We start from the raw sequence: 27491 nt of genomic DNA, 5'->3' as shown, positions 1-27491 counted from the left end.
TTCATAGTGTATCTGTTTCCAATTCGGTTTTGATGGCTTTTGGTTGGGATTAAGCTTTGCAGACTGTTTTTATTAGAGAACAGTGTGAGAGAAACTGTTGGAACTAGAACAAAAGTGCTCTTGTTCAAGAAAATTAAGATGTGTGGCAGAGGAGGCACATGGTAACATCTGGAGATTGTGCTGATGAAAAGCACTTTGAAAAAAACAAAGCACTGCATTAATGCAAAGGGATTTTTTAGTCTTTACAAAAGTATACCATTCTTTTAAGAATCCTCTCACTCTAAAGGCTGAAAATGAATGATGAGACCTGATAAAGTTCTGTTGGAATAGTAAAGAAAACCCTAGATTGGAGTTTCAGTTGCAGCTGTCTCTGAACTGGAAGACTGAGTGATGTCATTCCAGCCCTCTTTGTGTTTTATTTCCTCACTTGAATAAGGGGGTGAAATTAGGTCTTTAAAAAACTTCACCATGAAACAGCATAAGTCTGAAGTACTCAGAAACCAGTTGCAGGAAACGAAGCCATATTTTTAAAGATTAGGAAGAAAATACTGTAGACAAAATCCCCTCATCACTTGGAATATAGTGAGCACCAGCTTCATTGCCTGCCACCTTCAGTGATACTGAGTTTAAAAATGTTTCTTTTTACATCTCCATGACAACCTCTGAACATGCTATTTCATCTGCTTTGTGGAATGTCATTTCCTGGATAGTCTTACTCATCTGTCAAGCTCAAAGATCAAGGGAACCCTTCCCTTAAAGTTTGAGTTGCCACTTGGTAGTAATGCAGTATTTTAGAGCTTTGTTAAAGCAATTACCATGTGGCCATATAACTTGCAGTATTAAGACTATTTCCAACTTGTAAAACTGCTGAGTTGTGTATTTTTTCAAGAAACAAAGATTACCCTGTGACAGATACTGTCCTGAGTGTGTTAGCAAACCACACTCAGTTACTTTAAGCACACATTTCTATAGACAAATGCCCATTAGGATGGCTATTACAGAAAATAAGTGTTGGCAAGAATGTGCAGAAATGAGAGCCTTTGTGCACTGTTGGCAGGAATGTAAAATGCTGCATGTGCTGTGAAAAAGTCACCTGTGCTCAAAAAATTAAAAACACAATTACTCTGTGATCCAGCAATTCAACTTCTGGGTATAGATCCAAAAGAATTGAAAGGGTCTTGAACAGATATTTAGGTAACTGTGTAGAAGCATTATTTGCAATAGCCAAAACCAAAAGCAACCCAAATGTCTATCAATGCATGAACAGATCAATATAGCAGGCCAGGCGTGGTGGCTCACGTGTATTCCTAACATTCTGGGAGGCAGGCTGACGCAGGATTGAGCCCAGGAGTTCAAGACCACCCTGGGCAACAAGGTGAAACCCTGTCTCCACAAAAAAATACAAAAAAAATAATTAACTGGACATGGTGGCACACACCTGTAGTCCCAGCTACTCAGGAGGCTAAGGTGGGAGGATTGCTTGAGCCCAGGAGGTCGAGGCTGAGTGAGCCATGATCACGCCACACTGCACTCCAGCCTGGGTGAGAGAATGAGAACCTGTTGATAAATATGGCATATACATACAGTGGGATATTATTCAGCCATAAGAATATAGGAAATTCTGACATAAGCTATAATGTGGACAAACCTTGAAGACATTATGCTAGGTGAAATAAGACAGTCACAAGTGTATGATTCTATTGTATGATGCACCTAGAGTAGTCAAATCTATAGAAGCAGAAAGTAGGATAGTGGTTGCCAGGAGCTGGGGATAGGGGAAAATGGGGAGTAGTTGCCTAATGCAGGGGTCCCCAACCCCCGGGGGTCCGTGGCCTGCTAGGCATCGGGCCACATGGCAGGAGGTGAGCAGTGGGTGGGCGAATGAGCGGAGCTTCTGTATTTACAGCCTCTCCCCATCACTTGCCTGAGCTCCACCTCCTGTCAGATCAGTGGCAGCATTAGGTGAACCCTATTGTGAACTGCCCATGTGAGGGGTCTATGAGAATCTAATGCCTAATGATCTGTCACTGTCTCCCATCACCCCCAGATGGGACCGTCTAGTACAGGAAAACAAGCTCAGGGCTCCCACTGATTCTACATTATGGTGAGCTGTATAATCATTTCATTATGTATTACAATGTAATAGTAATAGAAATAAAGTGCACAGTAAATGTAATGTGCTTTACACGGTGGCTCACACCTGTAATCCCAGCACTCTAGAAGGCCAAGGCAGGCAGATCGCTTGAGCTCAGGAGTTCAAGACCTGAACATGGCAAAACCTCATCTCTGCCAAAAAATGCAAAAAGTTAGCTGGGTCTGGTGGTACATGCCTGTGGTCCCAGCTGCTCAGGAAGCTGAGGTTGGAGGGTTGCTTGAGCCTGGGAGGTTGAGGCTGCAGTGAAATGTGATTGTGCCACTGCACCCCAGTCTGGATGACACAGTGAGACCCTGTCTCAATTACAAAAAAATGTAATGCACTTAAATCATCTCAAAAGCACCCCACCTCCCCCTGCTTCCAATCTGTGGAAAAATTGTGTTCCACAAAGCCAATCCCTGGTGCCAAAAAGGTTGGGGACCACTGCACTAATGGATCTAGAGTTTGTGTTTTGCATGATGCAAAAGTTCTGGAGATTAGTTTCACAAAACTGTGAAAATTAATACTAGTGAATTTTACACATAAAATGGTTCAGACGGGGCTGGGCACAGTGTGGCTCATGCCTGTAATCCCAGCACTTGGGGAGACTGAAGCGGGTTGATCACCTGAGGTCAGGAGTTTGAGACCAGCCTGACCAATATGGTGAAACCCTGTCTGTACTAAAAATACAAAAATTAGCCGGGTGTAGTGGTGCGTGCCTGTAGTCCCAGCTACTAGGGAGGCTGAGACAGGAGAATTGCTTGAACCTGGAATATAGAGGTTGCAGTGAGCTGAGATTGCGCTACTGCACTCCAGCCTGGGTGACAGAGCAAGACTCTGTCTAAAATATATATAATATATATATATTTCAGACAGTAAACTTTATGTGTATTTTACCACAATTTTTAAAAATCAGACTTCATGCCAGGCATGGTGGCTCAGGCCTGTAATCCCAGCCCTTTGGGAGGCCGAGACAGGCGGATCACGAGGTCAGGACATTGAGACCATTCTGGCTAACACGGTGAAAACCCGTCTCTACTAAAAATACAAAAAATTTGCCTGGCATGGTGGAGGGCACCTGTAGTCCCAGCTACTTGGGAGGCTGAGGCAGGAGAATGGCATGAACCCAGGAGGCGGAGCTTGCAGCGAGCAGAGATCGCACCACTGCACTCCAGCCTGGGCAACAGAGTGAGACTCCTAAAAAAAAAAAAAATCAGACTTCACTTTGCATAAGCAGTTAAATATGATGCATAAATTTTGAAAAAAAATCTGTGAATGATCACTTCCAGAAAGTGCCTTGAAAAACCTCTAGCGTAATTTAGTTTTGAATTAGAACTTTGGTGTAACAAGTGAAAGTTGATTTGCATTTAAATTCTTTCCAAGTACAGAATCAGGCTTTTTCACTCTTGCTGCTATTTAAATTTTAAAGTTTGAGTATTTTTCTTTCCTGTTACATAATGACTGGTTATTTCTCTCTATGAGCTAAGAATGATCCAGATGTTGCCTTCTGTATTCACTTAGCCATGAGGTGTGTGTTTCTGTTTTGTTTTTGAGGCAGGTTCTCACCATTGCCCAGGCTGGTTTCAAACTCCTGGGTTCAAGCAATCCTGCCTCAGCCTCCTGAGTAGCTGGGATTACAGGCTTGAGCCACTGTGCCTGGCTCATGAATAGTTATTTTTCATTTCTAAACGTTCTATTTTTTTTCAAGTCTGTATGCTCTTTTCCTATCACAAATTCTCATGCCTGTAATTCCAGCACTTTGGGAGGCCGAGGCAGGTGGATTGCTTGAAGCCAGGAGTTTGAGACCAGACTGGGCAACACGGCGAGAATCCATGTCTACAAAGAAACTTTTTTGAAGTGAGCCAGGCGTGATGGTACACGACTGTAGTCCCAGCTACTCAAGAGGCTGAGGCAGAAAGGTCACTTGAGCCCCGGAAATCGAGGCTACAGTGAGCTATCATCATGTCACTGCACTCCAGGCTGGGTGACAAAGTCAGACCCGGTCTCAAAAAAAAAAAATAATTAAAAAAATAATAAAAGGCCAGGCGCGATGGCTCACGCCTGTAATCCCAGCACTTTGGGAGGCCGAGGCGGGTGGATCACGAGGTCAGGAGATCGAGACCATCCTAGCTAACACGGCGAAACCCTGTCTCTACTAAAAATACAAAAAATTAGCCAGGCGTGGTGGCGGGCACCTGTAGTCCCAGCTACTTGGGAGGCTGAGGCAGGAGAATGGCATGAACCCGGGAGGCGGAGCTTGCAGTGAGCCAAGATCGCGCACTGCACTTCAGTCTGGCAACAGAACAAGACTGTCTAAAAAAAAAAAAAAAAAAAGCAAACGTCTGTATACAAAAATAAGAAAAATCATAAAAAGACAGAGCACTGTGTGTGGAGGAGTCAAAAAAGCTTGGACAGTCAGCATCTCAACTCAACTAAGTCAGCCCCTAAGCCCCCGTTTTCTTTTTCCTTTTTTTCTTTCTTCTTCTTCTTCTTCTTCTTCTTCTTCCTCCTCCTCCTCCTCCTCCTCCTCCTCCTCCTCCTTCTTCTTCTTCTTCTTCTCCTTCTCCTTCTCCTTCTCCTTCTCCTTCTTCTTCCTCCTCTTCTTCTTCTTCCTCCTCTTCCTCCTCTTCCTCTTCTTCCTCTTCTCCTGCTTTTAGAGAGTCTCACTCTGTCACCCAGGCTACAGTGCAGTGGCACAATCTTGGACCACTGCAACCTCCACCTCCTAGGTTTAAGCATTTCTCCTGCCTCAGCCTCCAGAGTAGCTGGGATTACATGCACGCACCGCCAAGCCTGGCCAGGCCAATCTTTATATTTTTAGTAGAGTTGGGATTTTGCCATGTTAGCCAGGCTGGTCTCGAACTCCTGACCTCAAGTGATCCATCTGCCTTGGCCTCCCAAAGTGCTAGGATTACAGACGTGAGCCACCCAGCCTGGCCCTAGCCTGTTTTCTTTGTAATGGGGAGAAGGAGTTTCCCTCACAAGTTTGACACAAAAATCCAATGAGAATGGATGTAAAACTCTGCCATTTCTCCCGAGTTACATGCATTTGTGATAATTATTATAAAGAGGAAACTGGGTGACTCCTGAGAGACTGGGGTAAGAGTGGGTCAGGCAGTAGTTAGTCATTACATTCGCGGTTAGGAGCCTCTTCCATTTAAAGCTAGGAAAAGTCACCTGGTGCAGTGGCTCCTGCTTGGAATTTCAGCTATTTGGAAGGCTGAGGCAGGAAGATTGCTTGAGACCTTCAGAAGTTTGAGGTTGCAGCAAGCTGTAATCATGCCTTTGCACTCCAGCCTGGGCAACAGAGTGAGACCTCATCTCTTAAAAAACTAAAAGTAAAACTTTAGGGAAAGTACCCTTTATTCTCTAAGGAAAAGGACTCTTCTTGAAGGCTCCGTTAATGAGGTATTTTCTCTAGGATAAGCCTCATCTCTAAGACAGCATGGGCCAAGGTATGATTTGGGGATTTCCACCAAGGTTTCCCACTTCCCAATAGCTTCTCCAACAACCTGTTTATGGTGTTCCCAAGTCCAACGTTATACTTTTGGGTAGAGATACTTTTAAAAAATAAAAACAATCCTAGGAGAAGTAATACATTTTGGCTAGGCACAGTGGCTAATGCCTGTAATCCCAGCACTTTGGGAGGCTGAGGTGAGCGGATCACCTGAGGTCAGGAGTTTGAGACCAGCCTGGACAACATGGTGAAACCCCATCTCTACTAAAAATACAAAACTTAGCTGGATGTGGTGGGGCACACCTGTAATCCCAGCTACTCTGGAGGCAGGGTAGGAGAATCGCTTGAACCCAGGAGGCAGAGGTTGTGGTGAGCCGAGATTGCGCCACTGCACTCCAGCCTGGGTGACAGAGTGAGACTGTCTTAAAAAAAAAAATAGAAGAAGAAGGAGAAGAAGTAATACATTTTAGTCTTGAGGGTTATTTCCATCTTGTGAGAAATGAGTGCGTGGGCCGAGAGTAGGTGAAACATACATTATTGGTATGCAGGAAGTGTGCTGGCCTGGGGGACCTGAGTTGTAATTTCTGTTCTGCTTAGAAGAGTCGCCTTTCTTCTTGGGCCTCTGTTTTCCCCTCTGAACGAGGAGGTGGTTGGTCAGAATTCTCTGTTTTGGAATTCTCTCGTTCGTTCATTAAAAGTTTGCTAAGTACCTATTACATTCTGAATACTATTGTAATTGTTTTGGATACAGCAATGAACAGGACAGACAAAAATCTCTAACCTTGTGGAACTTACATTCTAAGGGAGAAGACAGTTAATAAACAAGAAATATAATAATTGGCCAGGTGTGGTGGCTCACTCCTGTAATCCCAGCACTTTGGTAGGCGGAGGCCAACAGAGTTCGAGACCAGCCTGGAAACATGGTGAAACCCCGTCTCTACTGAAAATACAAAAAAAAAAAAAAATTAGCCAGGCATGGTGGTGTGCTCCTGTAAGCCCAGCTACTTGGGAGGCTGAGGCAGGAGAATCGCTTGAATCTGAGAGGCGGAGGTTGCAGTGAGCCGAGACTGCACCATTGCACTCCAGCCTGGGTGACAGAGCGAGACTGCATCTAAGGAAAAAATAAAAATAAAAAAGAAAGCTTCAAAACCAAGCCTCTCTTGTTGTCTATTTTTGCCTTTAGGCGTCCCGATTGGTTCTCAAAGTTGATAAGGGAACCCCTGGCCCCCTTCTCTCCTCTTCATCTTGTGAAGAGGAAAACACGTTATCTCAAAGTTGATAAGGGAACCCCTGGCCCCCTTCTCTCCCCTTCATCTTGTGAAGAGGAAAACACGTTGGTTTGCACACGTTGGTTGAAAGGACAAGGCGGTAGTGTCTCATAATTCCTCTAGGTGGCAGTGCTGCCTTGCCCACTGGGGACACTTCGTATTTTGGACTGTTCCCAAAACAGCCACATTCCACTTGTCAGTGAAATCTCTCAGGAGTAGAAAACATTGGAAAGCCCGTAGTCGTCATGGACACCCTCCTGCCCGACTTCCCGTCTCTCTGAAATCCTCCCTGCTTTGGCAAAACTGTCAGGGTCTAACCAAGCCAGGCTGGCCCCAGGCCTGTGCCTTGGCCGTCTTATCTTGCCACTTCTAGGAGGCGGTGACGATAAGGAAGAAAGAAATGGCCGCTTCCCCCATTCATGCTTCCCTGAACTCCTTCTTTGAGACTAGACTGATGTTCAGTTTAGCATTGTAAGTCTATGACGATACTCACTTCTGAACACAAATCGAGGGAGGGAGGGAGAAGAGTCACACCCATCCGCCCTGGCCTCTCCTGCTCCAGGGCAGCCCTGCACCCTAAATGCCGCTGCCTCAGGCAGAGCCCTGGAGAATATGTCATTTATGTTTTGGGGGAATGATTGGACCTACTTTCCCTCCTGGAAATGACAAAAGTTCACAAAGTTTGGAGGAAGAAGAGGAGAGAACGATCCCCGGACCGACCAAACCCCGCGCCCCTGCATCCTGCGCCCAGTGCCTAGTCCCGATGCCATCGTCGCCGCCACCATGCCCAAGAGAAAGGCTGAACGGGATGTTAAAGAAGATAAAGTCAAGATGAAGGACGAACCACAGAGAAGATCCCCGAGGTTGTCTGCTAAACCTGCTTTTCCAAGGCCAGAGCCCAAGCGTAAAAAGGCCCCTGCAAAGAAGGGAGAGAAGCTACCCAAAGGGAAAAAGGGAAAAGCTGATGCTGGCAAGGAGGGGAATAACTCTGCAGAAAATGGAGACGCCAAAACAGACCAGGCACAGAAAGCTGAAGGTGCTGGAGATGCCAAATGAAGTGTGTGCATTTTTGATAACTGTGTGTACATCTGGTGACTATACAGTTTGAAATACTATTTTTTATCAAGTTTTATAAAAATGCAGAATTTTATTTCACTTTTTTTTTTTTTTTTAAAGCTATGCTGTTAGTACACAGAACACTTCATTGTTGTTTCTGGGGGAAGAGGCATATGTCACTAATAGAATGTCCCCGAAGCTGAACTGATGCGGGGAAAACACCTTTCACTTCTATTTTTGAGAGACTTCATTTTGGCTCTCAGGAAGAGGGATTCTCTACTTTTGACACACATGGCTACCTTGGCACAAAAGCCTTGTGGTATGGAAAAACAAATCTGTTTTTATGTCCTCTTCTCCCTTTACACCTTTCAGCATACACTTAATTCCCTTAAGCCCAGACGTCTGTTGGGACCTGATCCCTAGTCATTGGTTACCAGTGTGTCAGACAATCTGGACTTTCCAGTGATGCCACTGAGATGGCACCTGTCAAAAGAGCAGTGGTTCCATTTCTAGATTGTGAATCTTCAGATAAATTCTGCTATTTTCATTTCACTTCCTGAAAGTCAGGGTCGGCTTGTGAAAAGCTATTAAACAACATGCTGAATGTGAAACGTCAACCTCTCTCTAAGCTTTCCCTGTTAAGAGCATCAGATGAAGACTTCATTGGATTTTATAGTGACTTTCTTTTTGGTAGTCCATTGAAGAATCCCGGGAGTTTGAAAGTTGTTGTATACTGTTAATGATTGTCTGGCCATGTCCCACCTGAAATACCGTGATTGTTTATGGAAAGTATCTTTAATAAAGCTGGATACAGTTTGGCTTGGGAAAAAAAAGTTCACAAAATTTGAAGCCTGATGATGTGATAGAAAAATAAAAACTCATTTTCTGGGGAGAAATTCAAGCTGCAGCAGAAATTGGCATAAGTAAGGAGGAGCCTAATGCTAATCCTCAAGACAATGGGGGAAAATATCTCCAGGGCATGCCAGAGACCTTCTTGGAAATGCCTCCCATCACAGGCCCAGAGGTCTAGGAGGGAAAAAATGTTTTTCTGGGCCAGGTCCAGGGCTCTCCTGCTATGTGCAGCCTCGGGATTTGGTGCCCTAGAGCCCAGCTGCTCCAGCATGGCTAAAAGGGTACAGCTTGGGCCATAGCTTCAGAAGGTGCAAGCCCCAACTCTTGCAGCTTCCACATGGTGTTGAGACTGTGGATGCACAGAAGTCAAGAATTGAGGTTTGGGAACCTCCACTTAGATTTCAGAGGATGTATGGAAATACTTGAATGTCCAGGCAGAGGTATGCTGCAGGGGTGGAGCCCTTATGGAGAACCTCTGCTTGGGCAGTGTGCAAGGAAAATGTAAGGTGGGAAAACTCCACACAGAGTTCCCACTGGGGCACTGCCTGATGGAGCTGTCAGATGAGGCCCACTGCCCTCCACACCCCAGAATGGTAGATCCACCAACAGCTCACCATGTGCCTGGAAAAGCGGCAGACACTCAATGCCTATGAAAGCAGCCAGGAGTGGAGCTGTATCCTGCAAAGGCACAGGGCCAGAGCTGCCCGAGACCATGGGAACCTACCTGTTGCATCAGCATGACCTTGATGTGAGACATGGAGTTCAAAAGAGATCTTTTTGGAACTTTAATATTTGACTGCCCTGATGGATTTTGGACTTGCATGGGACCTGTAGTCTTTTCATTTTGCCCAATTTCTCCCATTTGGAATGGGTGAATTTACCCAATGCCTGTACCTCCACTGTATCTCGGAAGTAACTAACTCAGCTTTTGATTTTACAGGTTCATAGGTAGAAGGGACTTGCCTTGTCTCAGATAAGACTTTGGACTTGAACTTTTGGTTAATGCTGAAATGAATTAAGACTTTGGGGAACTTTTGTGAATGCATGATTGGTTTTGAAATGTGAGTACATGAGATTTGGGAAGGGCCAGGGTGCAATGGTATGGTTTGGCTCTGTGTCCCCACCCAAATCTCACCTCTAATTGTAATAATACCCACTTGTTGTGGGAGGGACCCAGTGGAAGGTAATGAATCATGAGGGTGGGTTTCTTTCCATGCTGTTCTCATAAGTCTCATGAGATCTGATGGTTTCATAAAGGGGAGTTCTCCTGTACACACTGTCTTGCCTGCTGCCATGCAAGATGTGACTTTACTCTTCATTTGCCTTCTGCCATGATTGTGAGGCCTCCCCAGCCACGTGGAACTGAGTCTATCAAACCTCTTTCTTTTATAAAGTACTCAGTCTCAGGTATGTCTTTATTAGCAGTGGGAGAAAAGACTAACACATGGACTCAATCGACTCTCCCACCTTAGCCTCCCAAGTAGCTGGGACTACAGGTGCATGTCACTATGAACAACTAATTTTTTTGTAGAGATGGAGTTTTGCCATATCGCCCTGGCTAGTCTGGAACTCCTAAACTCAAACGATCTTCCACCTCAGCCTCCCAAAGTGCTGGGATTACAGGCATGAGGCACCATGCCCAGCCTTAAAGTGTTTTAAACAAGTAGAACATGACCAGGGACAAACAAAACACATTGGTAGCCTTACTTTAGTGTGCAGGCTGTGGTTTTGTGACTGCTGGCTCGAGCCATCATGTTAGCTAAGACCATCAGTGTTGTTTCCTGTTTGGTCTCCTGCCTCTAGCCTTGCTCACTACCATGCACTTTGTTCACAGTCACCAGAACATCTCCCCAATACCCTAGTCACACCCATTCATTCCACTGCTTGACACATCCCTTGCCACTGCCCATCCCAAGCTACCCACTAAATGAAGTCCAGATGATGCAGGCAGGCTGCCAGGCTTGCCATCCTGACCCCAGGCTCCCTCCCTCCCTACCTGTGTGCTCCCCTGGCAAACACCCAGCTCCTTTGTTAACTCCCCTGAGGCCTGCTACAGTCACCTGCTGTTGTGTCTTTTCTATGGCTGTCTGCTCCACTAGACTGTGATGGTCCTCAACAAAGTGACCACATCTTACTCATCTGTGCATATGTGGGACACCTGCCACTTAGAAGGTGGCTGGCAAATATTTTTCAAACAAATTAAAAATGTATGAATGATGGCTGTTGGCCAAGTGAGGTAGAACTGTCATAAGAATGTTTATTTCGCACTTCATTTATTCCTAATTAAGACCTGAGAATCCTTTTGATAAGGACAATTCTTTTCCCTTTTTGGTCTCCATTCCCCGTGCTCTGAGAGCCAGGGCAAGCTGGCCCTTTGTCCCAGCTGGTCTTCTTATGGGTCAGTCTCTGGAGTTTCTGGGGCTTCCTTTATTCTCCTTCTCTTGAGTTTTGGTTTTGGAGAAAGCTCCCTTAAAGAATCTGAAAAAGAGAAGGTCAGAGACAGTCACAGTGACATCACAAACAGTAAGAATCTCAGTCTGGAATACATGGGGGGTGTTGTAGGGGCAGAGAGGAAGAATAGCAAAATCTTATCTTGCTTCCCACCTATATCACTTAGTCTTTTCTCAGAGAAACCCTGTAGAGAGATGGCATTGTCCCCAGTTTACAGACGAGGACTGTCACCCAGGTCCAGGGTAAGGCAATGACCCGCCCAAAGTCTTAACAGCAAGTTAGTGGAAGAGTCAGGGCAAGACCCAAGTTTCCTTGACCTCTGGCTCCAACCTCTGATTCTTCCTTACTCGTCTCCTAGGCCTCATGACCCAATTCCCAGTACTGTTTGCAAACCCCATTGCCAAGTTTTAATTAAGAACTGACTTTATGGCCAGGCATGGTGGCTCACGCCTGTAATGCCAGCACTTTGGGAACCTGAGGTGGATGAATCACTTGAGGTCAGGAGTTTGAGACCAGCCTGGCCCAACATGGTGAAACCCCCATCTCTACTAAAAATATAAAAATTAAGGCCGGGCGCGGTGGCACAAGCCTGTAATCCCAGCACTTTGGGAGGCCGAGACGGGCGGATCATGAGGTCAGGAGATCGAGACCATCCTGGCTAACACGGTGAAACCTCGTCTCTACTAAAAAAAAAATACAAAAAAACTAGCTGGGCGAGGTGGCGGGCGCCTGTAGTCCCAGCTACTCGAGAGGCTGGAGGCAGGAGAGTCATGCGTGGAAACCGGAGTATGGAGCTTGTAGTGAGCTAGATCCCGCCACTGCACTTCCCAGCCTGGGCTTACAGAGCCAGACTCCATCTCAAAAAAAAAAAAAAAAAAAAAAAAAAAATTAGCCGGGCATGGTGGCTCATGCTTGTAATCTCAACTACTTGGGAGGCTATAAGCGGGAGAATCACTTGAACCGGGGAGGCTGGGGAGCTGAGGCCACTGTGAGCTGAGATTGCACAACTGGGCACTCCCAGCCTGGGTTGTGAGAGTGAGACTCTGTCTCAAAAAAATAAATAAATCAAAAATAAAATAACTGACTTTATTAACATAGTGCCAAAGAAATATCACATAGGTGATTTTCATTGCAAGGATAGACTCGGTGACTAATCTTAACCCATTCCCGGTGGGTCCACGAGTTATTCTGTGCTTTGTCAGGTAATAATGGGAAGAGCATAACCTCATCTCTTATGTAGCCTCTAGCCAAAAACACGTTTAATTTGAACCCATGAAGACTTTCAAGTCCTGTTTTTAGAGGAACAAGCTAAAAGATGTCAAAAAGAAGCAACAGGGAATAAATCAGGAAGGAGAACATACTGCTGAATAGAAGTCTCATCTTTCAACAGGTCAGGAATGTAAAACAAACAAACAAAGAAAACAGCTAGGCACGGTGGCTCAAGCCTGTAATCCCAGCACTTTGGGAGGCCGAGGCAGGCAGATTATTTGAGGTCAGGAGCTCGAGACCAACCTGACCCCGTCTCTACTAAAAATACAAAATCCTGAAGGCTGGGCATGGTGGAAATCAGGCCCGGCCACCGGAGGCTGAGGCAGGAGAATCGCTTGAACCCGGCAAGAGATTGCAGTGAGCCGGACTGGCGCTGGGCGGCACCCCAGCCTGGGTGGGATAGAGCAAGATCCCTTATTCCTCTTAGGGTTTAAAGATTTAAACCTAAGACATGACCAGGTGAAATGGATGGAAGAAGGGAATATGGATGGAAATGAAATGGAATCTTGATACAGGGCCAGGCATGGTGGCTCACGCCTGTAATCCCTGCACTTTGAGAGGCAGAGGCAGGTGGACTGCTTGAGCCCAGGTGTCCCAAATCAGGCTGGACAACATGGCAAAACTCCATCTCTACAAAAAATACAAAAATTACCCAGGCACGGTGGTGTGCATCTGTAGTCCCAGCTACTAAGGAGGCTGATGCAAGAGAATCTCTTGAACCTAGGAGGTGGAGGTTGCAGTGAGCTGAGATCAAGCCACAGCACTCCAGCCTGGGTGCGAGGACTGAAAAACCCTGTCACACACCAAAAAAAAAAAAAAAAAGAGAGAGAGAGAGAGAAAGAAAAAAGATAGGTTGATACCATTAACTTAAAAAAAGCAACTCCATTGAGACCAGCCTGACCAACATGGTAAAACCCCATCTCTACTAAAAATACAAAAATTAGCACGGCGTGGTGAGGCGTGCCTGTAATCCCAGCTACTCAGGAGGCTGAGGCAAGAGAATCACTTGAACTCGGGAAGCAGAGGTTGCAGTGAGCCGAGATGACGCCATTACACTCTAGCCTGGGTAACAGAGTGAGACTCCATCTCAGAAAAAAGAAAAGCAACTCCAAATCAAAATTGCATGTACAGCATGATCTCATTTCATTTAAAATATATATATTTAGGCCAGGCATGGTGGCTCAGGCCTGTAATCTCAGTACTTTAGGAGACCAAGGCGGGTGGATCACTTGAGGTCAGGAGTTCAAGACCAGCCTGACCAACATGGTGAAACCCCTGTCTCTACTAGAAACACAAAGTTAGCCAGGCATGGTGGCGCATGCCTGTAATCCCAGCTACTTGGGAAGCTGAGGCAGGAGAATCTCTTGAACCTGGGAGGCGGAGGTTGCAGTGAGCCAAGATCATGCCATTACACTCCAGCGGTAGGCTTAGCAAAGGCAAGAAATTCATCTCAAAAAAAAAAAATATATATATATATATATATATATACACACATATATATATATATATTTATGGCCGGGCGCAGTGGCTCACACCTGTGATCCCAGCACTTTGGGAGACTGAGGCAGGAGGATCACGAGGTCAAGAGATTGAGACAATCCTGGCCAACGTGGTGAAACCTCATCTCTAATAAAAATACAAAAATTAGCTGGGCATGGTGGTGCACCCCTGTAGTCCCAGGTACTTGGGAGGCTAAGGAGCGGGGAGAATACAGCAGGGCAGGGAGGCAGGGGTTGCAGTGAGCGAGTGCATAGCATTCCCAGCCCATGGCAACAGAACAGGAATACATCTCAAAATATATATATCTGTTTTATGTATATATATATACACACACACACATATATACATAAAAAAGATCTGGAAAGTGTTAATAGTGGTGATGACAATGTGATGTTTATATTTCCTTATTTTTGCTTATCTGTATAATCAAATTTTCTCCCTGTTTCTATTTATACTAATAAAGATGTTATTAATTTTAATAACTGCATGAAACCCATCATCAAAGACTTTTTCCTGTTACTTCCCTCCGTGTACCTCTCAAATCCTCTTCCATTCACCACCAAGCCCAGGCTGCCTACTCATTGCCCCTCACCTCTGCACTTTATTCCCACTTCCCGCCTTTCCTTCATCCATATCCTTATCCCTTTCTTTAAAGCCTGTCCCAAATTTACCTGCTTCAGGCAGCCTGTCTCGTTTGACACATCCTTTGCCCTGTGGCCTCAGACAGCTGTTTGTAAAAGGGAGATAATAACACCTATCTCATGAGGATGCTACAGAGGTTGAGTGAAATTAACAGATACAAAGCCCCTGGTACAGAGAGAAGCCAGTCCAGAAGCCCAGAGCTCACTTTCCTCATCTGAGTCATGGACTGCTTGGCCCAGAGCATCTTTGTTATAGACTGGTCTTCATTCTCTTGTCTGTTTACATCCTCAACTTAAACTGGGATGGTCCGGGCACAGTGGCTCACACCTGTAATCCCAGCACTTTGGGAGGCCGAGGTGGGCAGATTACTTGAGGCCAGGAGTTTGAGATCAGCCTGGCCAACATGGCGATACCCCCGTCTCTACTAAAAATACAAAAGCTGGGCATGGTGGTGTACACCTGTAATCCCAGCTACTGGGGAGGCTGAGGCGGGATAATCACCTGAACCCGGGAGGCGGAGGTTGCAGTGAGCCAAGATTGCACCACTGCACTCCAGTCTGGGCGACAGAGTGGGGCTCCATCTCAAAAAACAAAACAAACAAAAAAACCTAAAAATAATAATAATAAAATAAAAAAGGCCAGGCATGGTGGCTCATGCCTGTAATCCTAGCACTTTAGGAGGCTGAGGCGGGTGTGAGCTCAGGAGTTCAAGACCAGCTTGGGCAACACAGTGAAACCCTGTCTTTACTAAAAGTACAAAAATTAGCCAGGCATGATGGTGGGCGCCTATAATCCCAGCTGCAGGGGATGCTGAGGCAGGAGAATCACTTGAACCCAGGAGGCAGAGGTTGCACTCCAGCCTGGGTGACAGAGAGAGACTCCATCTGGAAAAAATAAAATAAATAAAATAAATAAATAATAAAATAAAATAAAACAAAAACCTTTCTATAATGAGCACACCTGGGGAAGAGGGGGACTAAAAAGAGAAGAGAAAGTAAGAAGGAGAAGAAAAGATGGACAGAAAGGAAAATGCAGGATGAAGAGAAGATGGAAAGGAGGGAAGAGGAACTTGTCAGGCTCCGGGCAGAGGCTCCTGGCTGCTTGAGTCTACTCTTGGGGAACACCCAGACACCACTCACAAACCCCTGGGTCCAGGCATCACCCCAACACCAAATGGGCATTACCTCTCTTGACACGATCCTGGGATCTTGGCTCCCCGGGCAGGGGGCTCCCTTGACCTGGGACCTGCATCTTGGACAGCCGCTCCTTCACCCCGCTAATGTTGCCGTGCAGTCCCCAGGCATCGCAGAGCTTCGGCAGACTGTCTTCGTGGTCGGCCAGCAAGGATCTCTCCGGTGCATCCGAGGCGCAGAATGCCACCTGCCACGGAGCCTCCATGTTAAGGAGAGTGTTGAGAAGAGGGGGACCTGAACTTCAGAGTCCCGGCCCCGCATTTGTTGAGAAATACTGAGGTCTGCCTGCCCCTCACACTTGCTAACCAAAAGGATGGGGTAGGAATCACAGATGTGGGAGAGAAAGGACTGTGGGGACATGGAGGGAGGCTGCCAATGATGTCTTCCTGGGTCGTCCTTTATTTTGAGATCATGTCTTCCATCTCTTTTTGGAATTGCAGTGTCTTACTGGTTTTTTGCAATGAAATGATATTTGTTTAAAAGACCTAACTTAACAAAAATTAAATTGGGAGCCTTACTCGGTTAGCTGAGGCAGGAGAATCCCTTGAACCCTGAAGGCGGAGGTTGCGGTGAGCCGAGATCATGCCGCTACACTTCAGCCTGGGCGACAGAGCAAGACTCCGTCTTAAAAAAAAAAAATTGGGAGCCTTTGTAAGCTTTGAGTCTGTTTAAAAAAAAGTAAAATTTTTAAAAATGAAATAAATTGACAGCCTGAATTTTGAAATTAAAATTCAAATACTATATATATAAATGTTTCTGCCCGGTGTGGTGGCTCATGCCTGTAGTCCTAGCACTTTGGGAGGCCGAGGAGGGCAGATCACTTGAGGTCAGGAGTTCGAGACCAGCCTGGCCAACATGGTGAAACCCCATCTCTACTAAAAATACAAAAATTAGCCGGGCGTGATGGTGCATGCCTGGAATCCCTGCCACTCAGGAGGCTGAGGTAGGAGAATCACTTGAACCGGAGGTGGAGGTTGCATTGAGCCAAAATCTTGCCATTGCACTCCAGCCTGGGTGACAAGAGCTAAACTCTGTCTCGAAAAGAAAAAAAAAAAAAAAATTCAGGCCAGTGAAATCCAGAAATCTAGAAATCAGTAAAGTGGCAGCTCCTCTTATTAAGAAGAGAAATCTTTGAAATGATCCAATCATTACATGGTCAGAGGAAGAATCAGTTGCAGAGAGGGAGAGGACCTGGTTAGGGCTGCACCACGAGAGTGGTGAAAGGAGGGCGCAGTTAGAGCACGGTTCTCATCCCAGACAGATGGAGGCTGAACCCTGCCTCTTCCTTCCTACTTGCTATAAAGACTGTGACAAATTAACTTACTTCCCTGTATTTGGGATCCTCTTTTAAACACTGCGGACAATAATCCTAATTACCACTTAGGGTTACTTTTGAATATTACTCGAAGGGACATAAAGTGCCTGGCACGTAGAATGCCTTTACAACTGCTTTATCTATGATTATTATTCTGGACCAGTGGTTCTCAAAGTGTGCTCTGCAAACACCCAGGAGTCCCTGCAATATTTTGACCTCATGGACCTCCTGAAACCAATGGATTCTAATGAAACCTAGTATGAAAATTTCATACTAGGTTTGATATGAATCTGAAAAGGCTACATATTGTATGATACCAACGATATGACATTCTGAGACAGCAAAACTACAGAGACAGTGAACCAAGATCAGTGGTTGTCAGGGGAGTGGGGGCAGGAGGGCAAGGACAAATAGATGGAGCACAGGGGGTTTTTAGGACCGTGGCACTCTTCTGTATCGTACTGTAATGGTAGATACATGTCATCATACATTGGGCAAAACCTATAGCCCGTACAACATGAAGAGTGGTAGGCTGGGCGCGGTGGCTTACTCCTGTAATCCCAACGCTTTGGGAGGCTGAGGCGGGCAGATCACCTGAGGTCAGGAGTTCGAGACCAGCCCGGCCAACATGGTGAAACCTTGTTTCTACTAAAAATACAAAAATTAGTCAGGCACAGTGGCATGCACCTGTAATCCCAGCTACTCGAGAGGCTGTGGCAGGAGAATCACTTGAACCCAGGAGGCGAAGGTTGCAGTGAGCCAAGATCACGCCATGACACTCCAGCCTGGATGGCAGAGTAAGACTCCATCTCATAAAAAGACTAGCTGAAACAGGGAAGGGGTGTAAGCACCTCTCCCTAAGACACGCCTACCAATGCTATGTCAGTTTACTATTACCATAGCAACACTTAGAAGTTGGGACTCCTTTCCATGGCAACAACCCAGAAGTACCACCCTTTTTCTGGTAAATTCCAAATAACCGTCCCATAATTTGCATGTAATTAAAAGTAGGGATAAATATGAGCACAGAACTGCCCCTGTGCTGCTACGCTGGGCACACTGCCCATAGGGTAGCCCTGCTCCGCAAGGAGCGGGGCCTCTGCTGCTACTCTACACGGCCGCTTCCATAAACTTACTGTTTAATACCACCAGCTCACCCTTAAATTATTTTCTGGGCAAAACCAAGAACTTTCCCGGGCTGAGCCCCAGTTTGGGGGCTCGCCTGCCCCTGTATCAAATACATATGGAGAACTTGATGCTAAGCCTCGGCCTCTTCAGCCCACTGTGCCCAGGGCAGGGGTAAAGGTCGAGCAGCAGAGTCTTGCCCTGGCAGTGAGCCCTGGGAAGAACCAGAGGGGCTCTGGGTGTGTCAGTCCCAGGCCTCCCCGGAGTCTAAGGACACACCAACCAACCCTCAGCTGTGCCCGGGCAGAAGGTCTCATGCCTTACCAGGAACTTGGCCGGCTGGTTGCTCTTGGTGTACTTGTAAAGTCGGCAAAGCTGCTTTGCTTCCAGCTCTGAGAAGAGGGAGACGAACCGCCAGAGCATCCTGCAAAGGGGGAGACCTCAGGCTGGGGAGGCGGAGCACATGCTTCCTCCCTCCAGCATTTGTCTCAGGGTCAGGACCCACCCAGGGGAATATGGACCACATGTCCCTTTGGGGTTTGGGGTTGAGGGAATGGAGGGGTGGGGATTTGCCCAAACTTGAACATCCTATCCTGGTGTTGAGCGCCTGCTTGCAGTTGTTCAGTCAGAGACAAGGTGTAATTGGGGCTGTCCTGAGTAACTAGGAGCTCTCTCCACCCCACCAGGCTCCTGACTCCTCCACATAAAGATGAAGGACTGGGGGATCAACTAAGGTGTCCCCTTGAATGAAGAGGGGGTTGCCCAGGAGTAGGTATGGGGAGCAGAGCAAAGAGACTGCCTTACTTTCTCCAGTGTGTGATTTCCCAGGCTCGGCAGTAATGCTGCAGAAAGGTGTTGATGTGGTCCCCTAGGACCACAAGGCTCTGCTTCATGTACTTCAGCTTCTTCTTCTGGGGAAGGTCCCTGGGCAGGTGCAACTTTCGCAGGAACTTCTTCAGTGGTCTTAGATATTCTTTACACTGAGGAGGCAACAGGTGAGGTGAGGGGCCGTGGGAGAAAAGAAGAGGCAGATGGGCAGTCCCAGGTCTCCAGCAGATACCACAGCCCTGAGTGGCCCAGTGCTGCGTGGAGTGGCCCAGTGCTGCGTGTTTTGGGAGGTGGCTCTGGTGCACGTCTCACCAAAAGTCCTTCCAAGAGTAAGACAAGTGGGGCAATGTGCTGTGGGCCTGAGGCTTGTCATTTCCTGACTCAGGCCTCCTGACCAATGGGGAAAAGGGGACAGGGTTCCAGGCTGGCTCTTTACTCACAATTTTGAAGGTGTCCTGATCCAGGCCCTTGGCATGGCGCATCAGCGGGTCTCTGGCAGAACTGGTGCTGGAGCCTGTCTCCAGGCATGGCACATTCGTCACCTGGGAGGAGGCAGGGGGCACTAAGTCGGGGGCTTGGACTGTTACTCCTGGGGGCAGTGCTGGGCAGGGGACTGACCCAAATGGCAGCCAAAGCCTTTCTCCACTGCCCTCTGACCTTCTTGACCCAGCACGGATGTGAGTGAGCCTTGGGCAAAGAAACCCATCTCTGAAAATCTCTGCTTAGAAAACCTAGAATATTCCACCTGTTTCTTTTATAATAATCATAGCATATTCTACTAGGTAACTTTACAAAGCACTTGATAAACATTAACTCACTTTATCCTCCCACAAACTCTGTCAGGTTAGATGTTGTTATAGGACCAACAGGTTTATATGCCTGCTGGACACTCACAGTCCAATATATAGAGACAGCAAAAGTTACAGCAGACCAGTCTAGGCAATATAGTGAGACCTGGTCTCTACAAAAAATATAAAAATTGGCTGGGCACGGTGGTGTGCACCTATGGTCCCAGCTACCCAGGAGGCCAAAGTGGGAGGATTGCTTGTGCCCAGGAGGTGAAGGTTGCAATGAGCCGAGATCATGTCACTGTGAGAAAGAGTTTATTGATTGCTGGGTGCTCAGTGAGGAGATGGAAGGAGTCCTTCAAGTCTATCTTCCCAAGGAGCTCTGGACTGGGGTTTTTAAGGAGATCATGGAGGAGGAGGGATTGAAAAAACTGTGGTCATTGATTGGTCAGGGTCAGGGGGATGAAATTATGTGGATGTGGAAACTGCATTCTCTAGTGAATCAGGTTTTTGAGGGGCTCTTTAGACCCCCTGCCATCTATCTGTAGTTTGAGTGATATGTAGAACCTGAAATAATATTTTAAAGAGAAACCTCAATGCTTCGTAATGTTCGAGCTGTTATCTACAGAGCAGTTAAGGAAATATCATCTCGTAACAATGTCTATGGAATTCTTTTTTTTTTTTTTTTGAGATGGAGTCTCACTCTGTTGCCCAGACTGGAGTGCAGTGGCGCGATCTCGGCTCCCTGTAACCTCCGCCTCCCGGGTTCACGCCATTCTCCTGCCTCAGCCTCCTGAGTAGCTGGGACTACAGGTGCCCGCCACCAAACCCGGCTAATTTTTTTGTATTTTTAATAGAGACGAGGTTTCACCGTGTTAGCCAGGATGGTCTTGATCTCCTGACCTCAAGATCTGCCCACCTGGGCCTCCCAAAGTGCTGGGATTACAGGCGTGAGCCACCGTGCTCGGGTAGTCTTTTTTTTGAGATGGAGTCTCACTCTGTCACCTAGGCTGGAGTGCAGTGGCGCGATCTTGGCTCCCTGTAACCTCCGCCTGCCAGGTTCAAGTGATTCTTCTGCCTCAGCCTCCCAAGTAAGCTGGGACTACAGGCACGTGCCACAATGCCCAGTTAATTTTTTGTGTTTTTAGTAGAGACAGGTTTTCACCGTGTTAGCCAGGGTGGTCTCAATCTCCTGACCTCGTGATCTGCCCACCTTGGCCTCCCAAAGTTCTGGGATTACAGGTGTGAGCCACCGTGCCCGGCCTTATTTTTTTTTTTTTTTTTAATTCACTCTATCACCCAGGCTGGAGTGCAGTGGTATGATCTCTGCTCACTGCAACCTCTGCCTGCCGGGTTCAAGTGATTCTCCTGCCTCAGCCTCCTGAGTAGCTGGGATTACAGGCGTGCACCACCATGCCTGGCTAATTTCGTATTTTTAGTAGAGACCATGTTGGCCAGTCTTGTCTCGAACTCCTGACCTCAAGTGATCCACCCACCTTGGCTCCCAAAGTGCTAGGATTACAGTGAGCCACCGCGCCCAGCTGCATCTACGGAATCTAAGGAAACAGGCACCAAAGAACTCCAAGGAAGTGCATCAGAGAGCAGGCTGACCTCATGATTTATGCTGAATGGGCTGCAAGCTCAGTTAATTTTCATTTTTCCCCTCTGTCTTCCTGATTAATTTTATAAAGTTTCTAGGGACAGTTTCAATATCATTAACCCTGGTCACAGATTAGAACAATGAGGCATCAAAAGATTGAAGCAACTCCTTGGGGGAATGAACAGGGATTCATTTACTCACTCACTTGGCAAATGTTTACTGATTGCATCAGACTGGGCCCACTTCTTTGCATCCCTAGCCTCTAGCATCATGTCATGTGATACGGTTTGAATGCGTGTCCCCTCCAAATCTTATGTTGAAACATGATCCCCAGTGTTGGAGGTGGGGTCCAGTGGGAGGTGTTTGGGTCATGGGGGTGGATCTTTCATGAATGGGCTTGGTGCCCTTCCTGCCCTAATTAAGTAAGTTCTCACTCTGTCAGTTCATGTGAGAGCTGGTTGGTAACAAGAGTCTGAAAGGTTCTCCTCTCTCTCTTGCTTGCTCTCTCACCGTATGACAAGCTTGCTTCCCCCTCATCTTCTGCCATGCTTGTAAACTTTCTGAGGCCCTCACCAGAAGCAGATGCTGGCACCATGCTTCGTATACAGCCTGCAGAACTGTGAGTCAAATCAACCTCTTTTCTTTATAAATTGCCTAGCCTCAGGTATTCCTTTATAGGAATGCAAAATGGACTAATAAACCATGCATCCAATGACCATTCAGAAAAAGTGAATGAGGCCGGGCGCGGTGGCTCAAGCCTGTAATCTCAGCACTTTGGGAGGCCGAGACGGGTGGATCACGAGGTCAGGAGATCGAGACCATCCTGGCTAACACGGCGAAACCCCGTCTCAAAAAAAAAAAAAAAAGAAAAAGAAAAAGTGAATGATGGTGATGACAAGAAAGAACCTTTGACCATGACAGTGGGGCAAAGAAAGCTGAAAATTAGGCCAGGCACAGTGACTCACGCCTGTAATCCCAACCCTTTAGGAGGCTGAGGTGGGTGGATTGCTTGAGCCCAGAAGTTCAAGACCAGCCTGGCCAGCATGGCAAAACCCAATTTCTACCAAAAATACAAAAAAATCAGCTAAGTGTGGTGGTGCACGCCTGTAATCCCATCTACTTAGGAGGCTGGGGCAGGAGAATTGCTGGAACCCAGGAGGCGGAGGTTGCAGTGAGTGAGACGGAGCCACTGCACTCCAGCCTGGGTGACGGAGCAAAACTGGGTGCAGTGGCTCACACCTGTAATCCCAGCACTTTGAGAGGCCGAGATGGGTGGATTACCTGAGGTCAGGAGTTCAAGACCACCCAGGCCAAAGTGGCAAAACTCTGTCTCTACCAAAAATACAAAAATTAGCTGGGTGTGGTGGCACATACCTGTAATCCCAGCTACTCAGGAGGCTGAGGCAGGAGAAATTGCTCCAACCCAGGGGGCAGAGGTTGCAGTGGGCCAAGATCATGCCACTGCAGTCCAGCCTAGGTGACAGAGTGAGACTCTATCTCAAAAAAAAAAAAAGGAAAAAGAAAAAAAGAAAAAGAAAAAAGAAAGCCGAAAATGAGTAGCAGCAAAGTGACTGTGAAATAACACTGGACGTCAGAACTGGATTTGCCACCTTTCAACATCTTCTCAGAAAAGTATGAATTTTGGTCTGTGTTGGGGGAGAACAAGGAACCTGTCCAGACCACTCTGAAAGGAAAGGCCTGGGAAAGGGAGGGAGGTGCATGGAGAGGAGATGGGACACAGGCTCCTCCAGGTCCTGGAGACAGGACTCTGGCCGATCCACTCTCCCAACACAGCACACACACCACACAACCACACACAGACCATGTGTATACACACACATACTCTCAAGTCTTAATAACCAACAACGAGAGGCGACCTCTTCCCCATCATATCCCCGGGAACACAGGTCAAGCATAAACTTCTGAATGAATGAACATTCTTGTGCTTTAGGCCTCTTGCTATCTCAGGTACCCTACCATTGTTCTTCTCTTCTTTCCTGAATTTCATGTTCTCTACTTTCCAAAACCAGACCCTCCGGGAGGCTCTTTCCCTCCCTCCCTCACACCCCACTTCACCTTCTCTAGTGGCTTGTCCCCTTCACCCCCTTGCCCATCTGAGGCCTCCATCTCAGCAGGTGTGCCGGTAGGCTCCAGGGTGGCACTCCCCACGTCCCCTCTGGCTTCTGACCTACTGCTTCTGTGACCTGGCCGTCTCAGGGAGTGGGCAGATTGGCTCCAGAACTCGGAGCAAAGCCATGGCAACTGCCAACACAGAGCCCAGCCCCCCACCCCGCTCCCATCTCTTCATTCTTAGGGGTGGCCGCAGCTGGCTCCTCCTGCTGGGATCTGGACTAGGGAACGGAGCAAGATGTGCGGGGTCGAGCGAGGACTTTGGCAGAGCGCACAGCTCGCCAGGAGGGGCTGGCGCCCCTTCTCCCAAGGGTACTGTCAGATGCTGTTGATTCTGACACCACCTGGTAAGGCTTTTGAACTCATTTTCCTGCACGTGTGCCATTCCTGCCTGCTGGGTTACGCCGTGGTGGGGGCTCCCCAAGAGAAAGCACAGTTTGTAAGATTGTTTTCTGATTTGGGACAGAGGTCTAGGGAGCGCTGAAAGGGAGAAGGGACACAGTGAGCACGCACTGCCCCTGCGGCCTCCAGGAAGTTGTTAATAATAAGCCCTCGGTGCCGGGTGTTGGGTGCGGGGTGCTGAGTACTGGGTGGGATGTGTTTTGGGGGTGTATAAAGATCCCCGCCAGTGCCTACGGGCTCTGTAACCCTCCCCGCGGCCTTCCCTGGGGCAGGTACCCCAGCGGTCTCGCTTCACAGAGGAGGGGCTGAGACGCGGGCAGTCCCGTCGCCGGCCTAGTGTGCGCAGCCACCAGGCGGGGCGCGGGGTGTCGGCGAAAGTCCCGCCACCCCGGCTCTTCCCACCCACGAGCCCACCAGGGACCCGAAGCCGACCGCGGAAACACGGTGGGCAGAGTCCGGGTGTAGCCTGAGCCGGCCGGGCAGGGCCGGGAGGCGCTCAGGGGACCTCAGGACCCTGGCTCCTGGCGCGGCAGCAGCGCCCCCTCGCGTCCCTGGGCGGCACACGGCGGGGTCCCGGCAATGAGAGACCGTTGCTGCCACGGTTTCCCCACTCGAGCCACCTTTTCTTCCCTGAAACTCGGAATTTCTTCTCCCGGACCTTCCTTCGTGTCCTCTGGGCCCGCGGCCCAGTTGTCCCCACTCAGTGTGGCCCTGTTCTTCGTCTTCCTTCGCGACAGTGCGGTGGGACCGCCGTCGGCCCGGGCCTCCCCTCGCCACCCAGCGGCCACCTCGGCCACAGGACAGGGTCATAGCGGCTTCAAGTAGGGGTAGCCCGGAGGCCCGGGGCTTTGGAGGAGCACCTTTGAGTCCCGAAACTTTTTCACTTGTCCTCTATGCCAGGATGCTCAGCAACCGTCTTTTTTTTTTTTTTTTTTTGGTAAGGGGAAGAATGAACCTTCCACTTATCCGCCTCCAAAATGGAAGGTCTATTTTCTGAGCATTAATTCTGGATTATTTTGTGAGTATTAAGAAGGATAATTATATTGGCAAGAGCAAGGGGAAAGGAACTTTTACATACGTTTCTACTGGCAGTGAGACTGGTAAACAATGTATTTAAAAGTGTTTAAATGTGCATGCTCTGTGACGCATCAGCTCTACTTATAGGAATTAGTCCTAAGGGGAGAAGATGAGGACTGTTACAATAGTGACAATTTGGAAACAATTGCAATGTCACTAATAGAATATATAAATCATGGTATATTCATAAAAACATTAAACATGCCGCTATATATTTATTGACATGGAAAACAGGAACTAAAACCATGTATGGTATGATTCCATTTTGGCTCAAGCCTGTAATCCCAGCACTTTGGGAGGCCGAGACGGGCGGATCACGAGGTCAGGAAATTGAGACCATCCTGGCTAACACGGTGAAACCCCGTCTCTACTAAAAAGTACAAAAAAAAATACTAGCCAGGCGAGGTGGCGGGCGCCTGTAGTCCCAGCTACTCGGGAGGCTGAGGCAGGAGAATGGCGTGAACCCGGGAGGCGGAGCTTGCAGTGAGCTGAGATCCGGCCACTGCACTCCAGCCTGGGCGACAGAGTGAGACTCCGTCTCAAAAAAAAAAAAAAAAAAAAAAGTCTTGAAGGATACACTTCAAAATATCCAACGTAGTTTTTCACTTTCTTCACATATTATCTGTATTTTTTAAAATGACAGATATGCTTTACTTTTACAGTCAGGAAAGAGGTATTTTGTTTTGTTTTGTTTTGTTTTGTTTTGAGACGGAGTTTTGTTCTTATTGCCCTGGCTGGAGCAATGGGGTGATCTCGGCTCACTACAACCTCTGCCTCCCAGCTTCAAGCGATTCTCCTGCCTCAGCCTCCCAAGCAGCTGGGATTACAGGGATGTGCCACCACGTCCGGCTAATTTTGTATTTTTAGTACAGACAGTGTTTCTCTATGTTGGTCAGGCTGGTCTCAAACTCCCGACCTCAGGTGATCCGCCTGCCTCGGCCTCCCAAAGTGCTAGGATTACAGGTGTGAGCCACCGCGCCCGTCCAGGAAAGAGTCTTTTTTAAAAATCTACTCATAAGGACTAAATAACATTATTAAAAACATTATATAATGCTAAGTTTAAAAACAACATAGTTCTGCCAGGTGTGGTGGCTCACGCCTATAATTCCAGCAGTTTGAGAGGCAGAGACGGGTGGGTCACCTGAGGTCAGAAGGTTGAGAACAGCCTGGCCAACATGGGAAAACCTCGTCTCTACTGAAAATACAAAAATTAACTGGGTATAGTGGTGCATGCCTGTAATCCCAGCTACTCAGGAGGCTGAGGCAGGAGAATCACTTAAACCCGGGAGGCAGAGGTTGCAGTGAGCCAAGACCATGCCCCTGCACTCCAGCCAGAGCAACAGAGCAAGACTCCGACTCAAACTAATAATAATAATAATAATAATAATAATAATAATAATAATTCTTTATTTTTAACCTTGAGTTCAAGGGTACATGTGCAGGTTTGTTATATAGATAAACCCGTGTCATGGGGTTTTGTTGCACAGATTATTTTGTTACCCAGGTATTAAGCCTAGTACCCATTAGTTATTTTTCCTGATCCTCTTTCTTCTCCCACCCTCCACCTTCCAGTAGGCCCCAGTGTATGTTGTTCCCCTCTACGTGTTCATGTTTTCTCATCATTTAGCTCCCACTTACAAGTGAGAACATGCGATATTTGGTTTTCTGTTCCTATGTTGGTTTTCTAAGGATAATAGCCTTCAGCTCCATCAATGTTCCTGCAAAGGACATGCTCTCGTTATTTCTTATGGCTGCATAGTATTCCATGATGGATATGTACCACATTTTCTTTATCCAGTCCACCGATGGGCATTTAGGTTGATTCCATTTGGAAGCGATTGTGAATAGTGCTGTAATAAACATACGAGTGCATGTGTCTTTATGGTAGAACGATTTGTATTCCTTTGGGTATACATCCAGTAACAGAATTGCTGCGTTGAATGGCAGTTGTGTTTTTAGCTCTTTGAGGATTCACTACACTGCTTTTCACCATGGTTGAACTAATGTACACTCCCACAAACAGGGTAGAAGTGTTTCTTTTTCTCTGCAACCTTGCCAGTATTTGTTATTTTTTGACTTTTTAATAATCATCATTCTGACTGGTGTGAAGTGGTATCTCATTGTGGTTTTGATTTGCATTTCTTTAATGACCAGGGATGTTGAGCTTTTTTTCATATGCTTATTTGTTGCATGTATGTTTTCTTTTGAAAAGTGTCAGTTCATGTCCTTTGATGGCTTTTTAATGGGGTTTTTTTTTCTTGTAAATTTGTTTAAGTTCCTTATAGATGCTGGATATTAGACCTTTGTAGGATGCATAGTTTGCAAAAATGTTCTCCCATTCTGTAGGTTGTGTTTACTCTATTGATAATTTATTTTGCTGTGCAGAAGCTCTTTAGTTTAATTA

General features: G+C 47.1%; 1 protein-coding gene, 1 long non-coding RNA gene and 1 pseudogene across 4 annotated transcripts in view; 2 read left to right on the top strand and 1 right to left on the bottom strand.

Moving 5' to 3' along the window:
* The first annotated feature begins 6646 nt into the window (after nt 1-6646).
* LOC110741618 lies at nt 6647-8731 on the top strand (annotated as a pseudogene).
* A 2268-nt stretch (nt 8732-10999) lies between these two features.
* Nucleotides 11000-24690, bottom strand: C17H17orf64 (chromosome 17 C17orf64 homolog). Of its 3 annotated transcripts, none has more exons than XM_009190402.3 (6): nt 24669-24690; nt 19531-19632; nt 19067-19242; nt 18587-18686; nt 15814-16009; nt 11000-11245 (listed from the first exon to the last, which is right to left on the bottom strand). In XM_009190402.3, exons 2-6 carry the CDS (start codon nt 19570-19572, stop codon nt 11160-11162), a joined length of 600 nt encoding a protein of 199 aa, XP_009188666.1. In that variant the 5' UTR covers nt 19573-19632; nt 24669-24690; the 3' UTR covers nt 11000-11159. The 3 variants fall into 3 exon arrangements, with proteins under 3 accessions (XP_009188666.1, XP_003912915.1, XP_009188664.1); XM_003912866.4 differs by lacking the exon at nt 24669-24690 and adding an exon at nt 23555-23715; XM_009190400.3 differs by lacking the exon at nt 24669-24690 and adding an exon at nt 23456-23474.
* The window catches only part of LOC108582660, a 21467-nt gene continuing 17732 nt past the window's right edge, over nt 23757-27491 (top strand). The window contains exon 1 of the long non-coding RNA XR_001896391.3: nt 23757-23955. This is a non-coding gene — a long non-coding RNA (uncharacterized LOC108582660). The remainder of the gene's footprint in view (nt 23956-27491) is intronic.

This window comes from Papio anubis, chromosome 17, assembly GCF_008728515.1.
Source record: "Papio anubis isolate 15944 chromosome 17, Panubis1.0, whole genome shotgun sequence".
In the NCBI taxonomy this organism is placed as follows: Eukaryota; Metazoa; Chordata; class Mammalia; order Primates; family Cercopithecidae; genus Papio; species Papio anubis.
The sequence above is the reverse complement of the archived record's forward strand: the minus strand, read 5'-3'. Positions and strand labels throughout refer to the sequence as shown.